Source organism: Syngnathoides biaculeatus, chromosome 1, assembly GCF_019802595.1.
Source record: "Syngnathoides biaculeatus isolate LvHL_M chromosome 1, ASM1980259v1, whole genome shotgun sequence".
Taxonomy (NCBI): Eukaryota; Metazoa; Chordata; class Actinopteri; order Syngnathiformes; family Syngnathidae; genus Syngnathoides; species Syngnathoides biaculeatus.
The window spans coordinates 7,524,947-7,548,949 of NC_084640.1; the positions used below are offsets into that span (position 1 = coordinate 7,524,947).

The 24,003-nt window shown below is 42.4% G+C and overlaps 1 protein-coding gene across 9 annotated transcripts in view; it reads left to right on the forward strand.

Moving 5' to 3' along the window:
• The window catches only part of rapgef5a (Rap guanine nucleotide exchange factor (GEF) 5a), a 48,000-nt gene that overhangs the window by 13,649 nt on the left and 10,348 nt on the right, over positions 1 to 24,003 (forward strand). For all 9 annotated transcript variants that reach the window (XM_061808034.1, XM_061808042.1, XM_061808195.1 and 6 more), the window contains 10 exons: positions 6,255 to 6,305; positions 7,621 to 7,727; positions 8,011 to 8,132; positions 8,255 to 8,432; positions 12,270 to 12,351; positions 12,505 to 12,553; positions 12,674 to 12,747; positions 14,424 to 14,615; positions 20,292 to 20,431; positions 21,083 to 21,183. In XM_061808034.1, coding sequence (XP_061664018.1) covers positions 6,255 to 6,305; positions 7,621 to 7,727; positions 8,011 to 8,132; positions 8,255 to 8,432; positions 12,270 to 12,351; positions 12,505 to 12,553; positions 12,674 to 12,747; positions 14,424 to 14,615; positions 20,292 to 20,431; positions 21,083 to 21,183 — 1,096 coding nt within the window. The remainder of the gene's footprint in view (positions 1 to 6,254; positions 6,306 to 7,620; positions 7,728 to 8,010; positions 8,133 to 8,254; positions 8,433 to 12,269; positions 12,352 to 12,504; positions 12,554 to 12,673; positions 12,748 to 14,423; positions 14,616 to 20,291; positions 20,432 to 21,082; positions 21,184 to 24,003) is intronic.

The following is a 24,003-nucleotide window of genomic DNA, read 5'->3' on the forward strand; positions in this document are numbered from 1 at the left end:
TTTTACTGTGTTATTGCAAAGAGCCACATTGTACACATGAAAGAGACAAAGAGTCACATCACACACATGACGATAATTCTCTCCTCACATACCTTTGCTCAGCCAGATTTATTGTCAACAGCAGCCGTGTTGGATTTATGATTGACAGTTTTGCCAAATGGGGACGAGCACTTAACGGAGTATTGCCAGTTAGTGTTGTCACTGTGTTTTGGGATTGTAGTCTGGGGGATATTTATGGTTTAAATGATTAGTATGGGCAATTGTAATGATTTGTACAGGTTTGCCACTATTCAGAAATACGAGGACACCTAGGAGAAGTTTATTGTTTGCCATGTGGTCGGCTGCAGTTATACATTTCTAGTTTTTGCCCAGGCAGAATTGGATAGAATACTGCGTGCATCTTTTTGCATCAGCTGACATTTATACTTCTATCTCCCATTGATTTTTTTCTGTTTTGCGCCGTAGTGCATTACCACAACAAATTAGAATGGTGTAAAAACCAATAAATCCTCGTTTCCTCCTCAGGCCACACATGAATTCCTTTTTTTTTTGTCTAATAGGAGGAAAAAAAAAAACATGACATAAGCAGTTTTTCCTGAACCTTTAAAGCTAACCTGTCAAGGCATTGATCATCACCTCGCAGAGAGACTATTTTGTGACTTACTCTAATATTCCATTATTGGACCCTTCTGGACTTCAGATGGAACATTTGCTTGAGGCGGCACTTAACCTACCTTGCCGTCGTGGTGATGTGTCCAACTTCACTGACGGACGCACTTGACTTTGCGGGTCAGATGTCACATTTTATTTCCTCTATGTCAGTCGGGCCAAATTGCGCAGTGGCTATTATTAATACATTTGCGGTTTTGTAACAGGTTGTAAGAGCAACACACTTGAATGCATCCTGTGGGTCAAAAGTTGCATTCTCTTGCAGCTTTCTAAGAGCTAGTCAGTCATACTACACACAACGGGTAGTATTTTGTGCCATTACCTCAGAAGTGTGACTGGATCCTTATCTATGTCTTGCTCAAGATGTAAACAAAGAAGTCACAGTTTTATGAAAACATACAACTAAGTAAAAACAACAACAGGAACCAGTGCAGGTTTAGTTTGGGATGATGTCATGGAGGAATCTTCACAACACACTGTTTATTTTGCCTTTCGCTTGACTGATGGCTTCTGACAAATAGGTCACATTCTTTGAATTGGACATGTAGATGAGTATTATGTTGTTTAAAAGGTGTTTTGTTTTGTCGAATGTGACCCATGAAATGCACGTTTTCAGCGAGCCACGGTTCAAAATATGTCTTCTCGATGTAATTTCCTTTGGTGGAGTTGCCTTTTGGTACATCAAGCAGAGAGAGTGCTTTGATATGTTTTAGACTTCCAGCAATATTGCAGATCCCTATAATTGCATTGTACATTTGTTTGGGATAGACAGAAATCAGGGTATGAAAGAAAAAAAATGACACAAATTCACACACTTGGAATACAATATTGACCATATATGGTGAAGAAGCAGAGAGGTTTGTGTTGACAAAATAAATTGAGTTTCATGCTAAATGTAGGTATGTCAGGTGTATACGGCGGCTGAAATAAGTAGCACGCCATTGTTTTTCTCACTATATGGTGCTACTGACATGAAATTTTCACCAAATGTTCACCAGAACAACCCAAGAAATCATATTAAAAAAGTAGAACGAATAACCTCAGAAAAAATGGGGAAAAATGTGAACTGATGCGTGGAAAAAGTGCTGAACCAGCCAACTGGTGTTTATTTAAGTGGCCCCTGGCTTTTGGTGAAGGGTGCGGTGGGGCAGCACAATCGGGGACTGGTTAGAGCGTTGGCCTCACAGTTCTGAGGACCGGGGTTCAAGTCCTGGCCCCGCCTGTTTGCATATTCTCCTTGTGCCTGCGTGGGTTTTCTCCGGGCGCCTTGGGTTTCCTCCCATATCCCAAAAACATGCAACATTATTTGGACACTCTAAATTGCCCCTAGGTGTGATTGTGAGTGCGAATGGGTGTTTGATTCCATGTGCCCTGCGGCAACTAGTTCAGGGTGTACCCTGCCTCCTGCCCGAAGATAGCCGGGATCGTCTCCAGCACTCCCATGATTTTAGGTGTTGTCGACTTTACGTATCTTTTTGCACCTCCCTCGTTTCGTGTGTTCCATACATTTTCACTTCACGTGTTCCCTGTGTCATTTGACATTATTACACACAATGTAATTTCTAATCTTATTTCTTCTGCTTTATTCTATTTACGGATTATTTGGGTTTGCTCCCAACATCTGGTTAACATTTCTTGTCAATAGCACCTTCGGAAATACATTTGAGCACTGGCCCAAGTGGTGTGTTCACAAGCAAGTGGGAAAGTTCAAACTTCTAGCTCATTTCCATATTATCCCACGAGGATCCGTCCCAAATAAAGGTTGGATGAAAGGAAAGTTACAGCGCACAAATGAACCTGCTCATTTGCAGGGGTGGGAGTACCGTGAAGTCACAGATGTACAAGTCGCACTTAATTCCCAAGTCTTAACCTTCAAGCTTCAAATGAGTCTCAAGTTACTTTGGGAGATGCGAAGCACATGGTGTCCTCACTACATTTCAAGCAACTGGAGTCATGGAAACTTTCTCAGTTTTACCATATATTTGATCGCTAATACATAATAATAATAAAATAAATAGCTGATGTTATTTCACATAAAAGTGAAACAAGCAACTGAGTGTATGACCTTATTTTATGTACTCGCATTTGAAATAAAAATGTTTTTTCCTAACATGGTTACGGCTTGCATTCTATGTACTGTAAGAAAATAGACTGTTTTGGACTGATGTCACACACCTTCCGATTTAGAACACTGGCGCCATCTTGGTTTGGTGAATTCGCGTAAACGCACGTAACTAAGCAGGAATCATTTCAGAAAGACGTATGAATGGGGGCGCACTGCTATGTTATCGGTTGCTCAAACGGGCGTTGTAAAGCGTCTTTCTTTCAACTGCCAGCTGTGATCAAGAAGCAGTGCGAGAAAACGGAGCAGTTAGCAACCAAACGGCGACAACCGTGGACGTCTGACGTATTAGCAGAGCCGATCTAGCAGCCAAGCACAATACTCGTGTGTGTGAATGCAATGCATGTCTCCAAAATCTGTATTTTCTGTTTCACGATAATAAGTTTGCAAAAACGAGTTACCGCAGCGCTAGCTGTTTCGTCAGTTGAGTTAAAAATGTAGCCGTGGAAGTGGAGAAAAAGGTGCGGGCTCCACTTAGGACTCGTCCCGGTCGAACCTCTCTCTCTCTGTCTCGGTAACAAAAATGAAAATAATAATCTACACCTCTGTCGTTGATATAATCAACATAATTTAATACAACGCTGACTCTAATCACGCGATACACTAACCTTGGCAGTGTGCTTCCAATGGATACCGCCGCATGACGAACCCAGCCATCGATGAATTGCATGTAGGCCTCCAGACCTTTGTAATTCTTTAGTCGGTCCGCGGTATAAGTAGTTGTCGAGAAGTGGAGATAGTTGACGATGTCGGGATAGGTTACCGACACCCACATTTGTGCGGTCCATTTGTGTTTCTCCAAGGCGTATGTGTCGATATTGTCGATCAAAGCACACTTCTCGTCGTAACGGTTTCTTGAAACGACATCTAATGAGCCCGGATAACTTTCCAAAGTGTTTTTAGCCATCATGCGTCACTTTTAACAGTCGTATGAACATTTGCGTAACTCCGGTATATATGCAAAAGGATTAGAGTGAACAGCGCGTCAGTTGAGTGAACCCATCCACCATGGCCGCGTGCCCCGGATGTTGTCACGTGGTCGAAAACAGTCTATTAACTATTATGTTAAATACTGATATTTAAGAGGAATCAAATACAATGGTCTTTGGTGTGATGTGTGTGATGCTTGAGGCATGAGGCAGCATGTGCATAACATACCGTGAATAATGTAGATTAATGACCCCTAAACCAAAGGGCAAGAAGGGACATTATTTGAAAAGTTCCTTTTTACGCCGCGGAACTTTGATGTCTCAATTTGTGTGACCGATCTGTCAAGGAGTCAAAACGGGAGGGTGAATGTCGGCGTGCGTGCGCGCGTTGTTTGCAATCTAATCGGAGCGCAATCCGTTCCTCGCGGATAATGATCTCACGCTCCGCTGCGGCGCTCTTTTCTTTCGCCCGCGCAGACACACTTTGAAGGCATCGCACAGATAAGCGTGTCAGCATGTGCTCTCGCTTTATAGCCCTCATCGCTCTTCTCCGCTGACAACAAATGTGCACCCCCCCACTGTGATGGAGGCGTGTTTTGAGGAAAAGAAGGAATCACGGCGTTAACGCAAAGACTCGAGTGTGCGCTACAGTATAAATGAGTCACTTAGTGCTAAGTTTGTAAGAAGGGATGATGGAGGAGAAAAGCAGACTTCGGGAGAGATCGATGCTCACCAGACAGAAGACAAAAGTGATGGCGAGATAAAATAGAGGGAGGACAAAGGAGGAAGGCAAAAATGATGGGAGAGTCACGCGGTGCTCATTGCTTTGCAGGAGAAAAGCAAAAGAAACAATTAAGCATTTAAAAGATAAATAAAAGCACATGATTTTCAGCCAGAGAAGTTCCAATTAATATTGTCATGACTCTAAAAGGGCCTTCCTATGTGACATCCTTTAGTCAATGTTGTGATCTTTGGCCTTCCACGTTGTTCTCGTGTTAACTCGTGCATTTGTCTGTCTTCGCTCTCTCGCGGTTGCCGTCTTCATCGTGCTCCATGTTCTCTCCTTCACGAACACAATTAAATATGATCTCTCCTCGGCTCATTTGGCTCCCTCTCCATCTGTCACGCTCGCATCGTATATTCATTGACGTTCGTGAACGTGTTACGTTGGCTCTTCCTTCTCCCTTTGCATAGAAGCATGTGCAATGATCCTCCACGATGGTATACTGCTAATCATTTCATTGATGATCTCTGAATCCCTCCATTTATCTTCATCCGGGTATTCGTTTTCTGCGATGCTTTTCCATCCCACATTTGGATCAGCCGTCCTAGTTTTTGTTCCACCACTCCTATTGCACATTGTCTCCTTGTTTTTAATGGTGACATCATAACCATTGGAGTAAAAGCATGTTTTATCGTCACAACCGCATTGCATATGTATGAAAGGCGCTGAACATTCATGTTCTGAAATGAAGCGATGCATATTGGGTCCACGGAGGCCACACATCTCCGTGATGTCAACCATATTTCAAGGAAGCAATGTTTAAAGCATGCCATTTAAAGCACTTCACGATCCACAATGTTGCTTTTCTTGGAGCTCATTTTAACGCGCCAGCGCAAACAGGAGGGCGCCCCAAGCCCAGTCAAGTCGGACTTCTTTTTTCACTGTCTTCTCAATTCCGTCTTTCTCTGCATGGCATGCATGCTCTCACAACCAACAACAAGGCGGTCTAAAACGACCAAGATTTTAGACTATCTGAAGGGAAGCTGCATATCCAGGGTGTCAGCATAGTTACACATCGCAGTGGCGCCACATATCTGCTGATGTGAACCAAGTTCTTAAATTATGGGGAGATGCGACATGTGATGATGTTTTAGCCACGGCCTAAAAAAAATTAGGAAAACTAAAATGGTGAAAAAAATGTAATGCTATACATCTTTACCGTTGATTATGACATAGCTGTCAGTCTGCGCGTTTGTAGAAATGATCTTCAAACCTGTTTAACATACTTAAAAACATATCCCTGCATTCATTTTGACGTGTCTTTACTTCATTTACTGTTATTTCTGCTATTGCAATCAGTTTTATGACCAATGTTTTACTTCGGTGTGTCAATAAGACCAGTTGGCGTCGTAATAATCCATAAAAATTAAGAGCCTTTTTCCTGGTAGGGAAAGTAGAGCTAGTATGGGTGTGCCCGGGGCAAAGGCTTTACAACACGGTGTGCTAGTAGTGACGTTTAAGAATCGTGATCACAGTCTCACTGGGCCTCCTTGTACTGGCGAGAGAGTAAGCGTGTCGTATTTCATCGATTTCAGGTCAGATAGTCACCATGCTCGCACAAAAACTGCCCTCTTGAGCAAAGTGAATCACGTTAAAAGGGTGATTGAGAAATGATTGTGGCCGCTTTTAAATTGCACACTCGGTGACTAATGTGCTTGGGATTGAAAAACTGGTCTTTCTCATGTTGTGTTTATTCAGTCTATTTACACGTGTGCATGCTTGCCTTTTGTGTGTTTTGTTTTTCCAACAGCAATCACCTGACACAATCCCTGGACCAAGTGCTGGATCAACGGTAAACAAGGTGAGGGCTTGCGCGCTCACCCACACACACACAAATGACGTAATTTCTCTAGTTATGAGGCGACAGTGTCTTTGTTTAGCCTTAATACATATGAGGTCAGTGCTGATTTTCACCTTGGGCCTTAGTCTAGTCCATTTTCACAAATTGCAGCGCACACACACAATGACCCGGGAAGGTGAAGTGTGTTTAAAGAAAGTAATTTATCTTCATTGTAAATCCTCACAATATTGATTAGCCATAGCTAATCAATAAGCAGTAAGCAGGGAATACATTTCTATGGTGAGCTCAAGAAACGTCAACAGCGTTACTTTGTGCTACGGCTAACCACTTATTGACAAGATCACTTTCTTAAATGCGTGTCAACTTATGATTAATTTTTCTAGGTCTTTGAAAAATTGGGACTGTGAACGAAAGCACGGTTCAGCAAATGCAAACTTGTCGCTGTTAGTCAAATCCAGACGCGCTCAATTCATTTGTTGAACAAGCAGCCCTATCATTAAAGCTCTGCAGCAGATCAACATGTGCGGTCTGCCCGTGCGCCTTTCACTGAATCCAGGCACCACTTTGCGGTGCCAAACCGTATCAGCGATTCTGTTTCACAGCGAGAAGAAATCTTTTAATCCCTGCCCTGTGCAAGGCTAAAATAAACATCCTTTTCCCGCCAAGGGACCAATTTGAGCAGGAACTGATAAGAACTTGAATTCAAAAGGCTAATATGAAGATTCTTCACAAAATGTCATCCTGTCATTAATTTTCAATGCCACTTGGCCACTCGATGACACTCAGGGACAAGAGTGAGCAGGAGCTTATTTTATCAAACACATTTTCACTTGTTGTGTCAATGTGCAGCGTGGACAAAATATGGAGGAGAACACTGACACTCACATTACAGTAGTGTCTATTATTTAGGCAAACTCTAGTCTACAATAGTACAGAGTTATATAATAAATAGTAACAGAAAAGCATAGCGCCCTGAGCATTTCTACTATTCAGAGCCCTGGATTATCTGTTGCAGTACTTCAACCCCACCTCCCCACCCCCCAAAATTGGTTGATTAAAATGTAATGAATTTATTTAACTCAAATAATTATTTTGATTATAACGTGTTAACAACATAATTAAACTTGGATTAAATGTGAAAGTTACTGTATTATTGAAATAAATGTTTTTCAAATTTCACATCCATTTTCAGTTCCCCCTCCCACACACACACACACACACACACATATAAATGACCTTGTCCATCTGTCTGTGTACAAAAAATCGAACATAGCCATTGAGAACAAAAGTTTGTGTTTTTGTGTGTGCGTCTCAGTCATGCTCCCAGAGTTTTCCATGTGCTGGCCGAGCTGTGAGAAATGGCTTCCTGTCACATGGACCATATCCAGCTAAAGACAAGATACACCTGGCTAGAATTATACGGTACGTGTGTTTGTATCTCTCTCTAGCTATTGATTATTGACGCATAACAACTGATTGACCAGTTAGAGTAGATGCAGGAAGATTATGTATTTTTGCAATGGCATACTAAGGACGTGTATGAAGATCAGATCTACATTAGATATCCTAGCAAGTGTACGTTTTTAGAATTCCAAGGCTCAGTGGATGTTAATTGCATGATAAAGACCCGATTAGCACGAGCAGGTATGATTAATATGCATCATCACGGAATGGCAGAATGAACGTTGTTGGGGTTTTTTGACAGGCGCAGCTATGTGGGTGTTGAGCTCGTGCAGTGGCTGTGTGAGCAGTGTGTGTACGTGCGCTGTCGGACCACCGCCGTGCGTGTCTGGCAGGTGCTGCTGGAGCTCGGAGTCCTCCTGTCTGGTAAATCCGAAAATTCCACTGTCTCGTCTGCTCATGAGATCAACATTGAGTCTGCCAAGGATATTGTCTTTTTTTGTCATAAATGCTTATCAACGATACGACTCTGTCTGCTACCTTTCCAGTGGACCAGCGCGTCGTCTTCTCAGACTCCAACTCTTACTACCAGTTCAGTTTTGAGGAGTGCGACTCGACCTCCTGCGAATTTCGGGCCAACGAAGCGGATTGGCCCGAGGCTGTTAGGCTCCTCTTGCAACTTGCACCGTATGTTCAGTTTCGCTCAGGAGACAGAACCAACAGCCCGTAAGTCTCGATTCCAATTTGACTTGTGCAAGGGGTGGGGTGGGGGATTGTTGGGGGTTAGATTGGTTCAATAGATGGGTTTGGATGGATGTTGAAAAGATCAATCGATGGTAAACGGATCACTTGATGCGTCACTTACACATACAGTGTAGGAGGCTTTTTACAGGTATGGTTTCTTACCCATTTTAATTTGATTTTACAAAAGTGACTAAAACTTTGGTTCTGTAGCAAAATCTGGCAATTCTGTCCTCATGCCAAACCAGAACAGCGTTTTGGATCATGTCCCGTCCGTCAGTAACAGAGACTTGACAACACCATTAGCATCCGGATTGATCCTACCCACAGGGCCCGCTTTTAAACACACGTCAATTTGGTGCCCTGCTGCTGGATTATTGATGTTTAAAATGGACGAGGAACAGCGCCAAAATATTCCGTGTGGCAAAACAAATAATAGAAACAATTAATATTATTCCCGACACCAGCTGTCATTAACTCTGCAGGGACTGTTTTCATTTAACGTTCATGTCAGACAAGTATAAAATTTAAGTTAATCACTGTGTAATGACACAACAACTAGAGAAAAAAAAAACTCTCCCTTTGAAAAGATGCATGACAAAGATTTGTTGGACATAACGAAGCTCAAATATACTGATAACATGATATTGAATGACTTGTATTGCTCATAATCTGCATTTGTGAATAATCAGGCGATTTCCCATGTTTGTTTTTGATCACACTTGTTCTATCTCACATCAATAATTACCTGAAATGGAGAATGACGTGAAACACACTTTCGTGCTGTTAATCTTATGATTGCTTACGGCGCTGAAGTGTCAACAACGGGGGTCTCAAACTCAATTTACTTCGGGGCCGCTGGAGGTGGGCCGCAGGCTCGGCGGCGCACATGCACACTATAGTGCAATTTCAATTAGAAATTTAAAAAAAAAAACCTTCTTATCGTCTTTTTTATTTTTTAAACAGAAAATAAGACAAAGAAGGACGTTGTGTGGAGAACTACAAAGAAAACTCTCGACGGCAACTCTGCTGTAACTTTACTTCATTGAATCCTGTCTGTCACGGCATGCGTAGTAGTAGTGTGGTTTTTAAAAACGCAATACCACATCAGCAATTTCATCTGTGCCAGTCTGAAATTTGATCGCTGTGTCATTTATCCTTGCGATTGGCTGCCGACCAGTTCCGGGTGTACCCTTCCTCTCGCCCGAAGATAGCTGGTTTAGGCTCCAGTACGCCAGCGACATTACTGAGGACTAACGGTACTGAAAATGGATGGATGAATTATTTATATTTCCACTTTGGGCTATGGGAACGCGCGCATACTCCAGATATTCCTCCTTTTATCTTAACTATTGGCCCAAATAATCTGCGCAGATCGTCAGCACAGATGCGATTATGTATTCAGCGTTCTCACTCGGTCTGGCGCTTTTGACTGCGCCGCCGTTTCCCTTTGATTGCTGCCTTTTTTTTTCTCCGCTGGCACCTGCTTTCTCTCCACCGCACACTCGCCTTCATGTCCTTCGTCTGTCTCGCTTAATAACTTATTTTGGTGCGAAGTGGAGCATCAGTAGTTGTGTTTGAAAACACTTCCACATAAATCATCTGTCTACGTGTTGGACCTGCATAATCCGCAAATGGGCTTTTATTCAACATCCTTTGTTTCGACGCGCTCATCATATTAGGTCATCCATAATGCCTAAGCTTAAATGTTATGTTATTATAATGATGGTGAAACCACATAATGTATAATTGCTATGGGATAATGGGACTCACATGATACATTTCCAGTTCAGTGCGAGTACTCTTGTATTCAGGATTAGATTGTGGATGCGCTACATCCCGGAACATAATTACACCTTGCGCCATCCATCTTTTATGACAAACACGGAGGCGTTGCACGAGGTAGTCAGCGCTAATAAAAATCCTCAACGGTCCACATGAGTGTTAATTAAACACGATGACGTAATCTAAAGCAGTTAGCTTTATTTGCGATATAAAAGTTCATTTTTTTCAACCACCAGTCTCAATTAGTTTAGTGACCGAGGATTTATTATTATTTTGTGGTGAATTCACTGATCTAAAAAAAAAAAAAAAAAAAAAAAGACTGGATAGCAGTGTGTCGATTGGTTGAACCCAGTTGGCCACCATTTTAGTACTCCCAAAACGTGTGGAGGACATGGTTTACAGGTTGGATTATGACGGGGTTTTTCTCAAAGTTTGGCATGTAGAATTAAAACTGGTTGTGTGAGCTTGACATTATTTCAGTTCTGTCAACATGAAGGATTTTTAATTCAATTATAATTAAGCCAAAAATTGCTAAGTGCAAAGGAAAGACATATAACTGAGTGACTACCAAGAAACCTTGCACATTACCTTCGGGCCTGATTTCCGTGACATGTTAACTTTTCCCAAAATACGGTGTGAAGCACTACCATCGTAACATAGCACAAAAACGAAGGCATTTTTTGTCATAGAAAACATTCAATTTTAAGTCAATCGGTTTAATATATTTTGGGAAATAAGAACTCGCAGTTAGCAAATATATGCCAAATGCATGGTTCATTTGTTGTCTCTGTGACGTCCTATTTCAGACAGAAAATTTAAACTTGTCTCCTCGCATTTGAAAATCAAATTCAGTTCGCAGAGTTCTGTATGATAAAATTCATCAAAATTTCACAGAAAATGTGTTTTGTTGCTTATCCACTGATGAAGTTTAGGAAAATATTTACGTCGCTTTTTCACAAAAAAACGTCAACCTATAGAGGTGAAGCAATGAACAACAACAACCATAAACAAAACTTTGTTGAAGTGAATTAAGCTCATTAGAAAATTAAAAAAAAAACTTTACAAACAAACTTTAACAGTGTCAAAGTAAATCTTTCTAACTTACCTGTGGAATGTTTTTTCACAGCCACGAAAATGGCGATTAACGGATGGTTGTTTTGGGAATATCAAGATGGCGACTTCAGTTTTGGTGGCCAATGAGCCATCCAGTCTTTTTTTTTTTTTTTTTTTTTCATATATCAGTAGGTAAATTGTGTTGACCACGTTGGCATACTTTGATAGGAAAGCATAAACAGCAATTTTCTTTAGGGTCACACAGACATGCACACGCACACAGGCTCATCCTTCTTTCTCCATAACAATCGCTTGTTCCATTGGGATCTGTGGATATAAAAATTAGATGCAAATTTGCCCTGCGGATGTGCACGCATTCGCGAGAGACAGCGAGGACGTTCTGTATAGAAGACGATTCTAAACGCTGGTTTTCTGAGTGAATGTATTCGATAAGGGGCCCTTTGGTGCACACTGCCAGTGTTGAAGACAAAAAAAAAAAACCAACAACAACAACCTACAAGCTTTTGTTATTGCTATTCAATGTTTTCACTAAAGCATTATGATGCAAATAATTTCAATGACAAAGTGTCCCTGAACGGAACTCACGCACAAATGGATGAAACATTAATGGCGGCCACATTGAATGGATTGCCAAATGTGGCGAGTATCACATAACTCACAAACCTTTTTGCTTTTTTCCCTTAAACATAGAGTACTACATATTTCTCACTCTTTGCACATTTTCAGCAATTACCTTCAAACATTTGCAAGGTCTTCAACATAGTCCATGATTTAACCTGCCAATGGTGCTATTTAATGTAATTTGGCAAAAGCTCGAAACAGAAAAGGGCCCTCACTTTATGTAATCTTATCATTAATAAAAAGTGTGAATGTTGTAGTGCTTAAGTGACTAAACAGCGGGCACTATGGAGGGTTCTTTCGTCAGAATAAAATGAAAAAACTGAATCTGCTTTTGTCTCCAAGGTCGGAGGAGGACTCTGAGGGAAACCGGGATGTCTGCAGTGAGATCCTCCAGATGAACGCGCTAGAACGGCTCACATCGACAGTAAGTCGATTCCGTGTGTGTGTGTGTGTGTCTGTGTGTGTGTGTGTGTGTGTGTGTGTGTGTGTGCGTGCGCGCATTGGTGAATAGGTTATGTACCGTTATTTTTTTGTACTGTACTTTGTAATTTTTATTTCCCCTCACTGACTCCGATAGGTACAAAGCGAGTTGGCAGCTGCTCTTGCCCGAAAGACACGCAAAGCTTGTAAGTAAACATTTCAGTCAGGACGTATTTTTCTGCTCTCTTGGGACAACTTGGAATTGCAAAATAATAATCATAATAATTAGGCATCTTACATGACTGCTGTGTTTGATTGGTTCGCAGTATCAGAGCAGGACTCTGACATGCCGGACACGAGCCAGCAAGACGTCCGCTCACCGAGTGTAGACACCAGCCCGGTAAAGCAACCGTCATCCGATCTCATATGGAAAAACATTCAAACTCACATTCACACCAGTGGAAAATTTAATTAAACTAAAATGCATATTTTTCGGAACGTGGAAGACAGTCCCTGGAGATGGGCTAAAGGACTTGCAAGAGCCGCACACTAAGGCCAGATCTGAGATTCGAACCCCTAACCTCAGAACTGTGTTGCAGATATGCAAGGCACTTTTAGCAAAGTACATGATACTTTCACTACTTGCAGGCGATGGCAAGAATCTGTGAATAATTTCCACCCATTATAATTGCAAAATATACGTTTTTGAACCTCAATTTTCCTTTTGCACAACAAAAGTAAAAAGGGGCTTGGTGTGTATGGGTTTGTGTGTGTGTGTGTTGTGTGTGTGTGTGTGTGTGTGTGTGTGTGTGTGTGTGTGTGTGTGTGTGTGTATCTACAAAGGGCTCATTTGTTCCGAGTTATTATGCCTCCTTTGCTCTAATCAAACTTAACACCAAACTGTTTTATTTTGCCGCTACTATTTGACCATCAGATAACACCGGATGTATTTCATAAACTACAAAATGGGGGGAAAAACAGCGGATGTCTGTAAATTAATTGCCATGTTTTTCCACAAATGTATAAACACAAAAGGGATCAAGAAACAGTGTGACACACAATTTAAACAAACACAGGGCTTTGTGTGTGTGTGTGTGTGCGCATGTGTTATTCAGCCTTCCCCTCAATAAGCTACGGTGGGGGGTGTTTTCCTCGTAAACAAAACGTGTGGGAGTGATGCCATCATCTTGTGAGTCGCCACCATTGCACTGTGGCATAGATAAAAATCTTAAGGAAATTAACTATCCCCTTCCCGTTTTTCGCAAAAAAATAAAAAAAACGAGTATAATATTTTACCGGCCACGAGTGTTAAGGATATACAAGCACACACACACACACACACCCACCCACATTCATACACATACACACATTTTTCCACATCTATCCTAACACGGGGCACAGGTTTTTCCTCATCACATTTTTTACTTCTTTTTTGTTGTTGTTGTTTTTTAATCTGGCCAGTTCAGCTGCTCATCAGCACATTTTTAATTCATCTTTATCTCCTCCTCCTACTTGTTAGACCACCTATGAAGCGTCGCTTGATGCCCCCGAGAGTCCTGTTTTTTTTTTACAACAAAATCACATTTTCATAATTGTATGCTTTGCTCTTAATTCACCAAAGCTAACATGGTTTAAACTTTTTAAATCCTGATTAGAGGAGAGGGACGGACAAACCCAACTCCCCCCACCACCACCACACGCACAACCACTCCCGCCCACTGAGGCTGATAATCACTTGCACTCACTCTTTCTCCGTCAGATTTGCTGACATGGAGACAAAGGGAGAAGTGCAACAGATAGAGGGAATTACAGAGTATAATGTAGAGTGAATAAGATTTAAAATAATGAGGCTTTAGAGACAAATACCACAGATAAAGAGTCCCGGATGACTTTTTTTTTCCTTTTTCCTGAAATGGGCTTAGTGAAACTTATCACATAGTTCTGGATCAGGCCCAATTGTCCGGTTTCCGTTGGAGCCATACACTGAACCTCCATTCGGGCAGCAAAGTTGTGACTGTTTCCTTCATGTCTTGGGACTGTGGATTGAGATATGTGTTCATGCCCCCTGCATTGCAGCTGGGGGGCATGTGTGCTCTGCAAGTAGGTGGAGGCACCGACGGCGGAGGCGGCGGTGGCGGCGGCGGGACCGTGTGCGGCCGTGAGGAGCTGACCAGCCGACTGGGCTTTGAGGCCGTTCAGCGGCTGGCCAAGGACGGCTGCCGACTGCTGCAGAACCACAACTACCGGTTACCTGACAGGAACCAGGCGGTGAGTAAAGCATGTGTCACGTGCCAGTAATTAAAACCATTTTACGGTACGCTATCGATGGCACACTTTTGGTGTTTCTCTCTGAAATTGACGTTAGTGTGAGGCACGATACTGTTGTCGTTTCCCGATCATTATTAGTATGGAATTTAGTAGAGTGTAACAGTGAGCATTTCCCCGTAAACTCTCTGTAAAGTGTAAATAAGTGTCACCACGTACATACAATGAGACTTAAAGGAAAAGAAAATCAATCCATTGTCTCCACTCTCAAATTCTGTGGGCATGTCTGGCCCTGCTGAAAGATGGATGCTACTTCGTCTGGCATCTTTCTTATGCCTACACATCCGCTTGCAGCGTCCGGTGGCCGGAATATATCCCACCATGTCGCTGGGCTTTCCACTCGGCAACGTCGGGCGCTAGCTGGAGAGCTCACCAGGGATCTTCTCCGTCAGCGGTCGCATTGTCGCCTCCTCGCTTGGGAATTTACATCACGACACCGAGCTGGTCCCTAAAACTCTGGCATTCAGGGGTGATGAATTTTTTGTGGCGTCGGAACGGCTGTCTAGCTAATTGCACGCCGTAGTGGTAGTAATGGGTCTAGCAATTAACTCGTAATTGCACTGGGTACTCACTGATGCGAACGAAGGCACTCGAGTATTTATCTAGTGGGAGAGGGTGGACTCATGCCAGATGCTAAGTGTGTTACTGGGCCTTGTTTTAATCACATTCTTTGTCAGATCCAGTTCCTGTGTCATTTACTAAAAATGTCAAAATTATGTGAGGGGAAAAAAATCTGAACAATTTATTCAGTTCTGTACGAAAACTGATTGTGTTCTTCGTTCGCCTATCCCTTCGGTGGAAGGTGGAAATAATTAAAAGCACATATTTAAACCTCATCCTTAGTGGTGGAGAGCCTATCATGTACCCAAATCATATCAATTTATCGCATATTTGACACTTTTATGAAAGTCATACCACCTCATTTATGGCTGCACATGAGTAATATTAAGACAGGTTGAATAACCACCACTTGACCGGCTCATGTCAATGATAGTAAAAGTGTTACTTCACGCTTAACACTACATGCAGTCTATACAGTCTGGTGTAGCTTGCACGAATACCCATCTGCTACCGTTTTTACGCCACCTCACCAACCTGAGACAATATCGGATCAATTTTGCAAGACTATTTTGTCACTTTGTGAACTTTAAAATAGAAGACCTCAAAAAAAAAAAAAAAAAAAGATCAGATCTTTTACACGTTATACCAATTAGTTAAAAGTTTGTTTCCCTCGACCGATGTTGGTACTCAGGGCTATTTGTTCCCTTGAGCAAGGTAGCTTATTTCCATGGCCCTGCCACTCAGATGGATCAATTCTCCTTTTCCTTTCGGCGTGTCATCTTTTTCCATCTAAGCTTATCTCGTGCATCTTATTCTGTCCTCATGTCCTCCTTCACAACATCCACCAACCTTTTCTTTGGTCTTCATCTTGCTTTTTCGCCTGGCAGCGCCATCCTCAGCACCCTTCTACCAATGTACTCACTTTCTCGCCTCTGAACATGTCCAAACCATCAAAGTCTACACTCTTGAACCTTGTCACCAAAACATCCAACTTTGGCTGTCCCTCTAATGAGCTCATTTCTAATCCTATCCAACCTGCTCGCTCCGAGCGAGAACCTCAGCATCTTCATTTCTGCTACCGCAAGTTCAGCTTCCTGTTGTTTCTTCAGTACCACCGTCTCTAATCCGTACATCATGGCCGGCCTCCCCACTGTTTTATAAAATTTGCCCTTCATCCTAGCAGAGACTCTTCTGTCATATAACACACCAGACACCTTCCACCAGCTGTTCCACCCCGCTTGGACCCGTTTCTACACTTCTTTACCACACTCTCCATTGCTCTGGAATGTTGAAATCATCCACCCTCGCTATCTCTTCTCCCTGTAGCCTCACTGTTCCCCCTCCACCTCTCTCATTGACGCACATATATTCTGTTTGACTTCTGCTAATTTTCATTCCTCTCCTCTTCCAGTACATGTCTCCATCTTTCTAATTGTTCCTCCACCTTCCCCCCTGCTTTCACTGCACAATATAATTTGCAAACATCATCTGCGAAAATCATGTTCCAAGGGGATTCCAGTTTAAAGTCTCGGATGGATCAGATGCAGAAGTCAAATTGTGCAATGCATTAAAAAAAAAAAAAGTTTTCGTGACAATATTAGGGTGCCCCTCCCTAGCCAAACAAAGAAAAACAACAGTTTTAGAGAGGACACCAAATAAGCTGTCTTATTTAATCGTCAGCATCTTTTCATTTTATGGCAAAGTTTGGATGGTTGATAACTGAGAAACCTCTCAGAGGGCTGAAAATGTTTTTCTTTCTGTTTTAGCCCCCATTTGATTTTTCACACTAATGTTTCTTCAATACTTGCGTCAAAAAACCACATACTTTATCTTAAATGCTCATAAGCTGTGTACATTCCAGAGGTGGTTGTCTTTATCCATTTTTTGAATGATGCGAGTGTCATGAACACCATAGGGAGTGACATATAACAAAACGGAATCCGGCATAATGGTACTCCACTTAGTTGAGTATACCATACTCGGAGAGTGGTGGAATGCTTAGAAATATTAATGAAATAAGAGCAGGGACATGAGAAGGGCTCGGCTTGAGTCTGAAACAGCATCTCAGCCATGAGAGAGTTGTTGGATGGTGCAGCACCCAAACGGACCTCGGCTCAGGAAAAAGACTGCTTTTCTTTTACTAGGTTGTCATGGTGACTTGATTTTACTTTCTTTTTCCATGACAGCCATGCTTTGGCGAATCTGTACGGTCTGTTACCATGGCAATATGATTCATGTGTCTGTGTAGTGGTTTGAGTGCATCACTGCCTTTTTTTTCTTTCCCCACAGAACACTAATTTGACTTAATACCCTTCAGTCCGACGCCATTCCGCATATGCACAAATAATACGTGCTTTCTGTGCTGTGCTAGTCTGTCAGATCCTGGAGCTGTGTGTTCGTCAACAATTGCTGCAGGTGTGCAAACTGCTGGCCCCGTACATATTGGGTTTTCATTTTCCGATCCATCATTTTCCAGGAATTAGGGCCTCGAGCTATCACAATACAGATATGACTGTGCACACACGCATACTGGCACGAATTAGCGGGGATCAGAGCGTGCTTCCTTTTTGTCTTTCCACGAGGGCCCGCCTTTCCTCCGCACAGTACGTCACATTGTGCGTGACCCTGTGCGCGACACAGCAGGTGCATGCTCTTTCGTCTCGGCCCGCTGTTCCCAAATCCAAACCTCTGGGGGCGTTTACTCTGCCCCCTCAAAGGCAGATGCGGGGAGCGACCTGGCTTGAACCCACGGAAGAGAGGAAAGAGAAAATGAGTTTCAGCCACTGACAAAAGGAGACAGCGAGGAAGGGCGTGAGAGCGAAGGATGTACAGATGGTTGAATTGAAGGAAGGGATTGGGAGGAGCGGAAGGAAAAAGGCTGACACGTGTTAGCTGGGAACGAATGACCCCCAAATTATCAACTTTCCTGCTTCTAAAGTACAAACATTTAGAAATCGAAAGACTGCTACGTAGGATGGAATTGCGAAGATGTAGCATCAAGTTGATTTTTCTGATATTTTTTCGGGGCCTGGTTAAAATGACTCGTGGGGAAATTGCTGCGGCGACCTTGTGGGATAAGCGGATATACAGTATTTTCGTAGCTCAAAGTCAGATGGATGTGTTAGGCATCATAAAGATGCAAGACGAAGTACCGTCGGGTTTTCAGCAAACATGCGCACATCGTTTGAGACAACGGCTTGGTTTTTATTTGTAATTTTGAAGACATATTTTGTCTATTGTCTTCTAAACTCGCCGTTGCTGTCATGTGAAAACAGAAGAGCATCTAAGGTTTATAATAATAATAATAATAAGCACACGCTGATGGAAAAAACACTTTATCTGATCCCTTGTGTGTTTCAGTACTGTATTCATAAAACATATCTGGATTTAAGTGCTTGCTCGCGTCTCCACCTGACTTGGTTTCCTTTGGCCTTTCTCACTTTCCATTCCTTCTTTGCTTTAATCCCTGTTATATAACACGCCGTCACCCCCAACACACACACACAAAGTCTTTCAACTTCCCACTTTGCGTGCTTATTTTTACTTTGTGCCTTACAAACTCTTTGGCAATTTGTTTTCTTATCTGGCGCCCCCTCTAATCATTTGGGTGTGTTTTCTTGCGATACTAGTACACACAGCATGACCGGTTTAAGCTTTGCACACTTTCAAGCATCCTTTTGATCTTATGTTTTTGTGTGCATGTACCCTCCTCCGTTCTGGAATTGCTTCTGTTGTTCTTGGCTGTCGAACTAGTGTGTCTAATCGGATATATCAACAATTGTCTACTTTATCTACTATGCCGCAGCACATTCCCACCACTTTTGCTAATGTTGTATTTATAATCATACGACTTACATAATCCTGCTTCATTTTTCCATCACAGTCACACAGTCATTATCCTAAAATTGAAGACTAGTGTTTTTGTATACAGATTATGTTTTATACAAAAAAAAAAAAAAAAAACAGTTGAAACCTGAAAAGTATTTGGGATTTGTTCTTGAAGAGATGCAAGTCTGCTTTCATTAGCCAATGAAGTACTCTTGAGCCAGCAAAGTCAAGCTTACGCTCTGTGTCATGGATCCCGATATGGATGTTAGAAATGACTTGTAAGATGTATGAAATTCAAGTGTAACTACTGGAATACACAGCCACATCGTGGCAATATGTAGAAACCATACAATTTTGTATTTAGAGCAATTCAGTTCCGACCATGCCCTGTTAAAATTACTGCAATATTTTTTTGTCACTGTTAGCATGTTGCAGGACTACATGTTCTCTGTTTGATTACGTTAAAAGTTAGAATCTCATTCTCCTCCTTTTTATATTGCTAAGAAATGTAAGTAACTGTGTGCAGTACCACAAGATATTCAGGATGCGTCTGTACTGTGAAATTAGAGACCTTGGAGCAGGTTGACTCCTCTGTGTAGTTCTTTGCAGCAGTTGTGATTGTCTCATAGGCCCTCAGGCTCTTTTTCTGCTCCTGACTGCTTCTTTTGATCCTCTTACTCCACCTGGTTCTTATTATGCCCTATTTTTTTTGTCCACATGCTATTTTGCCTCCACTTTATTGTCTTGTCAGTGCAGGTGTCTTCTCGGGCCAGAGTCACAGCTCAAGTTGCTGTTAGTGTGTTAAAAGCTGAAGTTGCTTTGTTAAAAGCTGTCTGTTATATTTTGAGCCACACATTTTCAATGGGGGACAGGTCTACTCCTCACGTTATTTTACTCCAAAGCCACACATGCAGAATGTGGCTTTGCATTGACTTGGTGAAAAAAAACATGTGCCTGAAAGAAAGGTTGCTTGGATGGCAGCATGTGTTGCTCCAAGACCTCTAGCTACCTTTTAACGATAATAGTTCCTTCACAGGTTTGCAAGTTACCCATGCCATCAGTACTAACACACCCCCATACCAGCACAGTTGCTTTTCAACTTTGTGCTGATCATAATCCTGATAGTTCCTTTGGCCCAGAGGATCCGAGCTCCGTTGTTGCTAAAAACAATTCTATGTGTGCACTCGTTGTTTTGTGTTTTAATTGTGTTTTGTCCCCTGTCGTCATCAGGAGGTCGTTGGGAGGGTTTGTCTGAAGGAGCGAGGAAGGGACGTTTTGGTGTTGCAACGAGTAACATCGTCACTGACGTCGCCGTCAGAACGGCCCTCGCCCACTTCGTTGGGGGGCGGGTCCAGAGAGGAAGACAAAAGGTCGGTCCCACCTCCTTCGTATCAGCGGCTTGCTTCCTTTTCCGACCTCACCTCCAAGTATCATATTACAATGACTTACTTATCTATATAGTTCAGTAGGTTTTCTACCATAAAGGAAAATTGCATGTCTGTATACCTTTTTTCTGCATGTGCCTTTTGTGTTCTTTGTTTTTTTTTTTCCTGTGTTTGCCAAGAATGAAAGCACACCTTAGAAGACGCAGGTTACAGTAAGCGGGTGTGTGCGTTTAGCAACAGTTCCCTCCCAGTTCCTTACTGTTGCAACCAAAGGAAGTGTCAAATCTTTGTGGAGTTTGGAGATGACAGGCACGCGGCCAGCACGTTTTTACCCCACAGGAGAATGATCTCCATGGGTGTGCAAAATTTAGTGAACCATGCAAAACTCCTGACGTGTCCAGCCATGAGGATGACCACCAAACAAGCTCTGCTCGCCAAGGCTGAAGAAGACTTCGACCAAGATGACAGTGATGACGACGACGACGAAGCTCGCAGACATGAGGACGACGCCTGTCCTTTCGATGTTCCCTATTTTCGTTATATTGATGAGGACGAAAATGAGATGGATGGCAGATGGAGTGATGGAAGTGGATCGTGCTCTAGCAAGGAAGATCATGATCTTTCTTCATCTTATAGGTATGTGGTGGTGTCCGGAACGCCGCTGAAGATTTTGGAACATCTGCTAAGCGACCTGCGTCTAGATGACCAAAGAGGAGCCCCTGAGAGCAGAGAGAGTGGTAAGTTTGAAAATGGTGTACACTTTCTGAACTGAGTGATTTAATCTGAGAGGACAGCGTGTGTGCCGTTGTACTTAACAAAAGGACTGCAGTATCTTATATTCATCCCCTGACCAAAGTTTTAACACAATTTATTCAGTTTTTCCCCCATTGAAAGAATTGTAATCTGTTCCAGGCACCTAGAAACACTTTTTGTTACGTTAAAAAAAATGAAAATGTATTCGATCATAATAATGTAAATACATAAACTGTTTTTAAAATGTATTTCCTGTATACATTTTAGCAGGGGTTCACTAAATTTGTATACCAAATACCATCTACAAGAATACTCAGCTCTCCAACTACCACCAATGCAACCAAAAAATTATTGTAAAAATGACTCAATTAAAATGTATTATTGGGACCCCCGTAGCTCAGTGGTTAGAGCATTGGTTTGGTAAACCAGGGGTCGTGAGTTCAATTCTCACTGGGGCCTCCACTCCCCAAGAGGGGTTGTGTCACGAAGGGCATCCGGCGTGAAAACTGTGCGAAACAAATAGGAGCGTTCATCTGAGATGACACGCTGAGGCAACCCTAATGGGACAAGCCAAAAGAAAGAAACTCAGTTCAAATGTATTGCACATAAAATTGTACCTCAGGGGAAAAAAAGTTCTTAAAGATTATATGCTAATCTATTCAAAGTTAAATACAACTGAACTGTACTGAAGTGATGCAATCACATGTCACTCGAGGGAGCCCGCATCCCACTTCTTTTACCGGTACAGAATTACTGTACTATAGAATCCGTGTGTTGGATGTGTGGCTTTAAGTGGCGTCGCCCAGTGAGTGACGTCTGGACCTAGAGTCCGCATGTACTGCTGCTCCATTTTGTTTTTGCTTTACTCGACTGTCGGTGTATCTGAAACTGAACTTAATAAGTCACAGTACCGCTTTTGAGGCGTTTGTGAGTATTGTAGGGTTTTTTTGTCCATACTTTAAAACTACAGACGCAAAAACTTCCCACTCCTTGCGCTGCATTATAGTTTACAAGCAACAAGTTATAACTAAACCTAAGGTGTGTGTGTGTATACATGTGCGTACTTGTGGCTGCGTTATTCAACAGTCACGCCACATTCTGGTACTTGTGTGCAGTCATTCAGCCATGTCACCACCTGCAGAAGAGGTTCAGTGTTCTAGTGGCAATTGTGAAATGTCTCCCGAGGGCGAGAGAATCTGCAAAACATTTTGAGTGTGCTCTCAAATCTAAACATGTACACATCAACACAATAGGTTCTGATTTAATGAATAGGTAATGATTACAACTATGTCCCTCTCTTGAATACAAAATGGATGGATGGATGGATGGATGGATGGATGGACGCATGGGCGCATGGAGGACAAGACCACAATATGGCTGAATCAAGACAATTTATCAAGCTTGTTAGAGCCAAACAATCCCGCAAGAATGTGATTTTATCAAGGCAACAGCTAAGAATATGCATAAGCGGCACAGGGCTACATTATGGACTTTTTTTTTTTTACTTCAGCACCACTTTTCTACGATACACGAGCTACAATTCAATACTAGAGCTACACAACTCTGAACAAATCCGATTTCACTTGGCAGGGACTGTAAGAGCGGTGACCATTTAAATGAAACTCAGAGAGAGCGTTTTGATTTCAACACTTTTCCCCCATTAGTTTGTATTATGTGTACTTAATTTTGTGATCATTGCGCACTGCATTAAGCTTGGGTAGGGGTATAATTATCCAACATTTGTGAAGATTGCAGTTGATTGTTGCATTGGTGAGTCGTTTTCTTGAAGCAGTTGAGGCAGCAACCAGCAGACAACGCTGTTGTAAGTGGTTTCGTCCAGTCCGTCTGATCTCGCAGGGGCAACCTTTGATGAAATGGAAAAAGTGTATTTACTGTTCTCCTCCTCAGTTTGTGTGACTCCAGAGCTTGCCCGGTGACACTTTGATCAACTGTGGTTACAGGCGAGAGCTTCTTGAACCCAGGATTGAATGCCATCCAAATTGCTGCTTTTAATGTTATTCTGCAGCCTCTTTCTTGGCTGCTGCTGCCAATGTAGAAATACGGCTGAATTTATGACTTTCTGCTGCTGTACGTTGTTCTCGAAGGCCACCATAGAAGCGCTCCTTGATTTTGGTTACATATTCTTACTTCGACCGCTCTTTGTCCAATTTTTCTTGGTCATTTTTCGTTTCCAATAGGTTTCCAGTAAGTCGAGTTGTATTTGTGCGGTTCTTCTCTCTTCCATCTTTTCTCTGTGTTCCTCTCTTTGTTTGAAGAGCTTATTATCAGCGATATCGTCCTGTATTTCTTGGTACAATCTCTTCTTGGCCTCTGCCTTTTTCTGCGCAAACTCTTCTAGCTCCTGCTCGTACAACTCATCAAGGCACTTGAGCATCTGTTGTTCTTCTGTCTTTAGCTTTCTCTCCACATCTTTTAACTTTTGCCTCTCCATCATTTGTTCGTCTAGGCCTTCCCTCATGAGCTTGTTGGAAATCAATCTTTGCCGAGCCTCCTCTGCTTCGGGATCCCACAAATCCTCCTTGCTGATGTTCGAGTCCACGCCAGAAGTGTTTTTTGTCGAAGTTGCTAATTCAACTGCCTTAATTTTTGCCATCACTTTTGACGGGTCCATGTTCGTGGGTGTGTCCGGCAGGATATGCGTTTTCTTGAGCGGGTTGACTTGAAATGTCGTATGCGGTTTGACAGACCTCTCTGCTTTCAGGAACATTTCAGCAAGAAATTTGTCCCGATGGACAAAGTTAATTTCTTTTTTATCATCTTTTGACATGTTGCGAGCTAGGGCA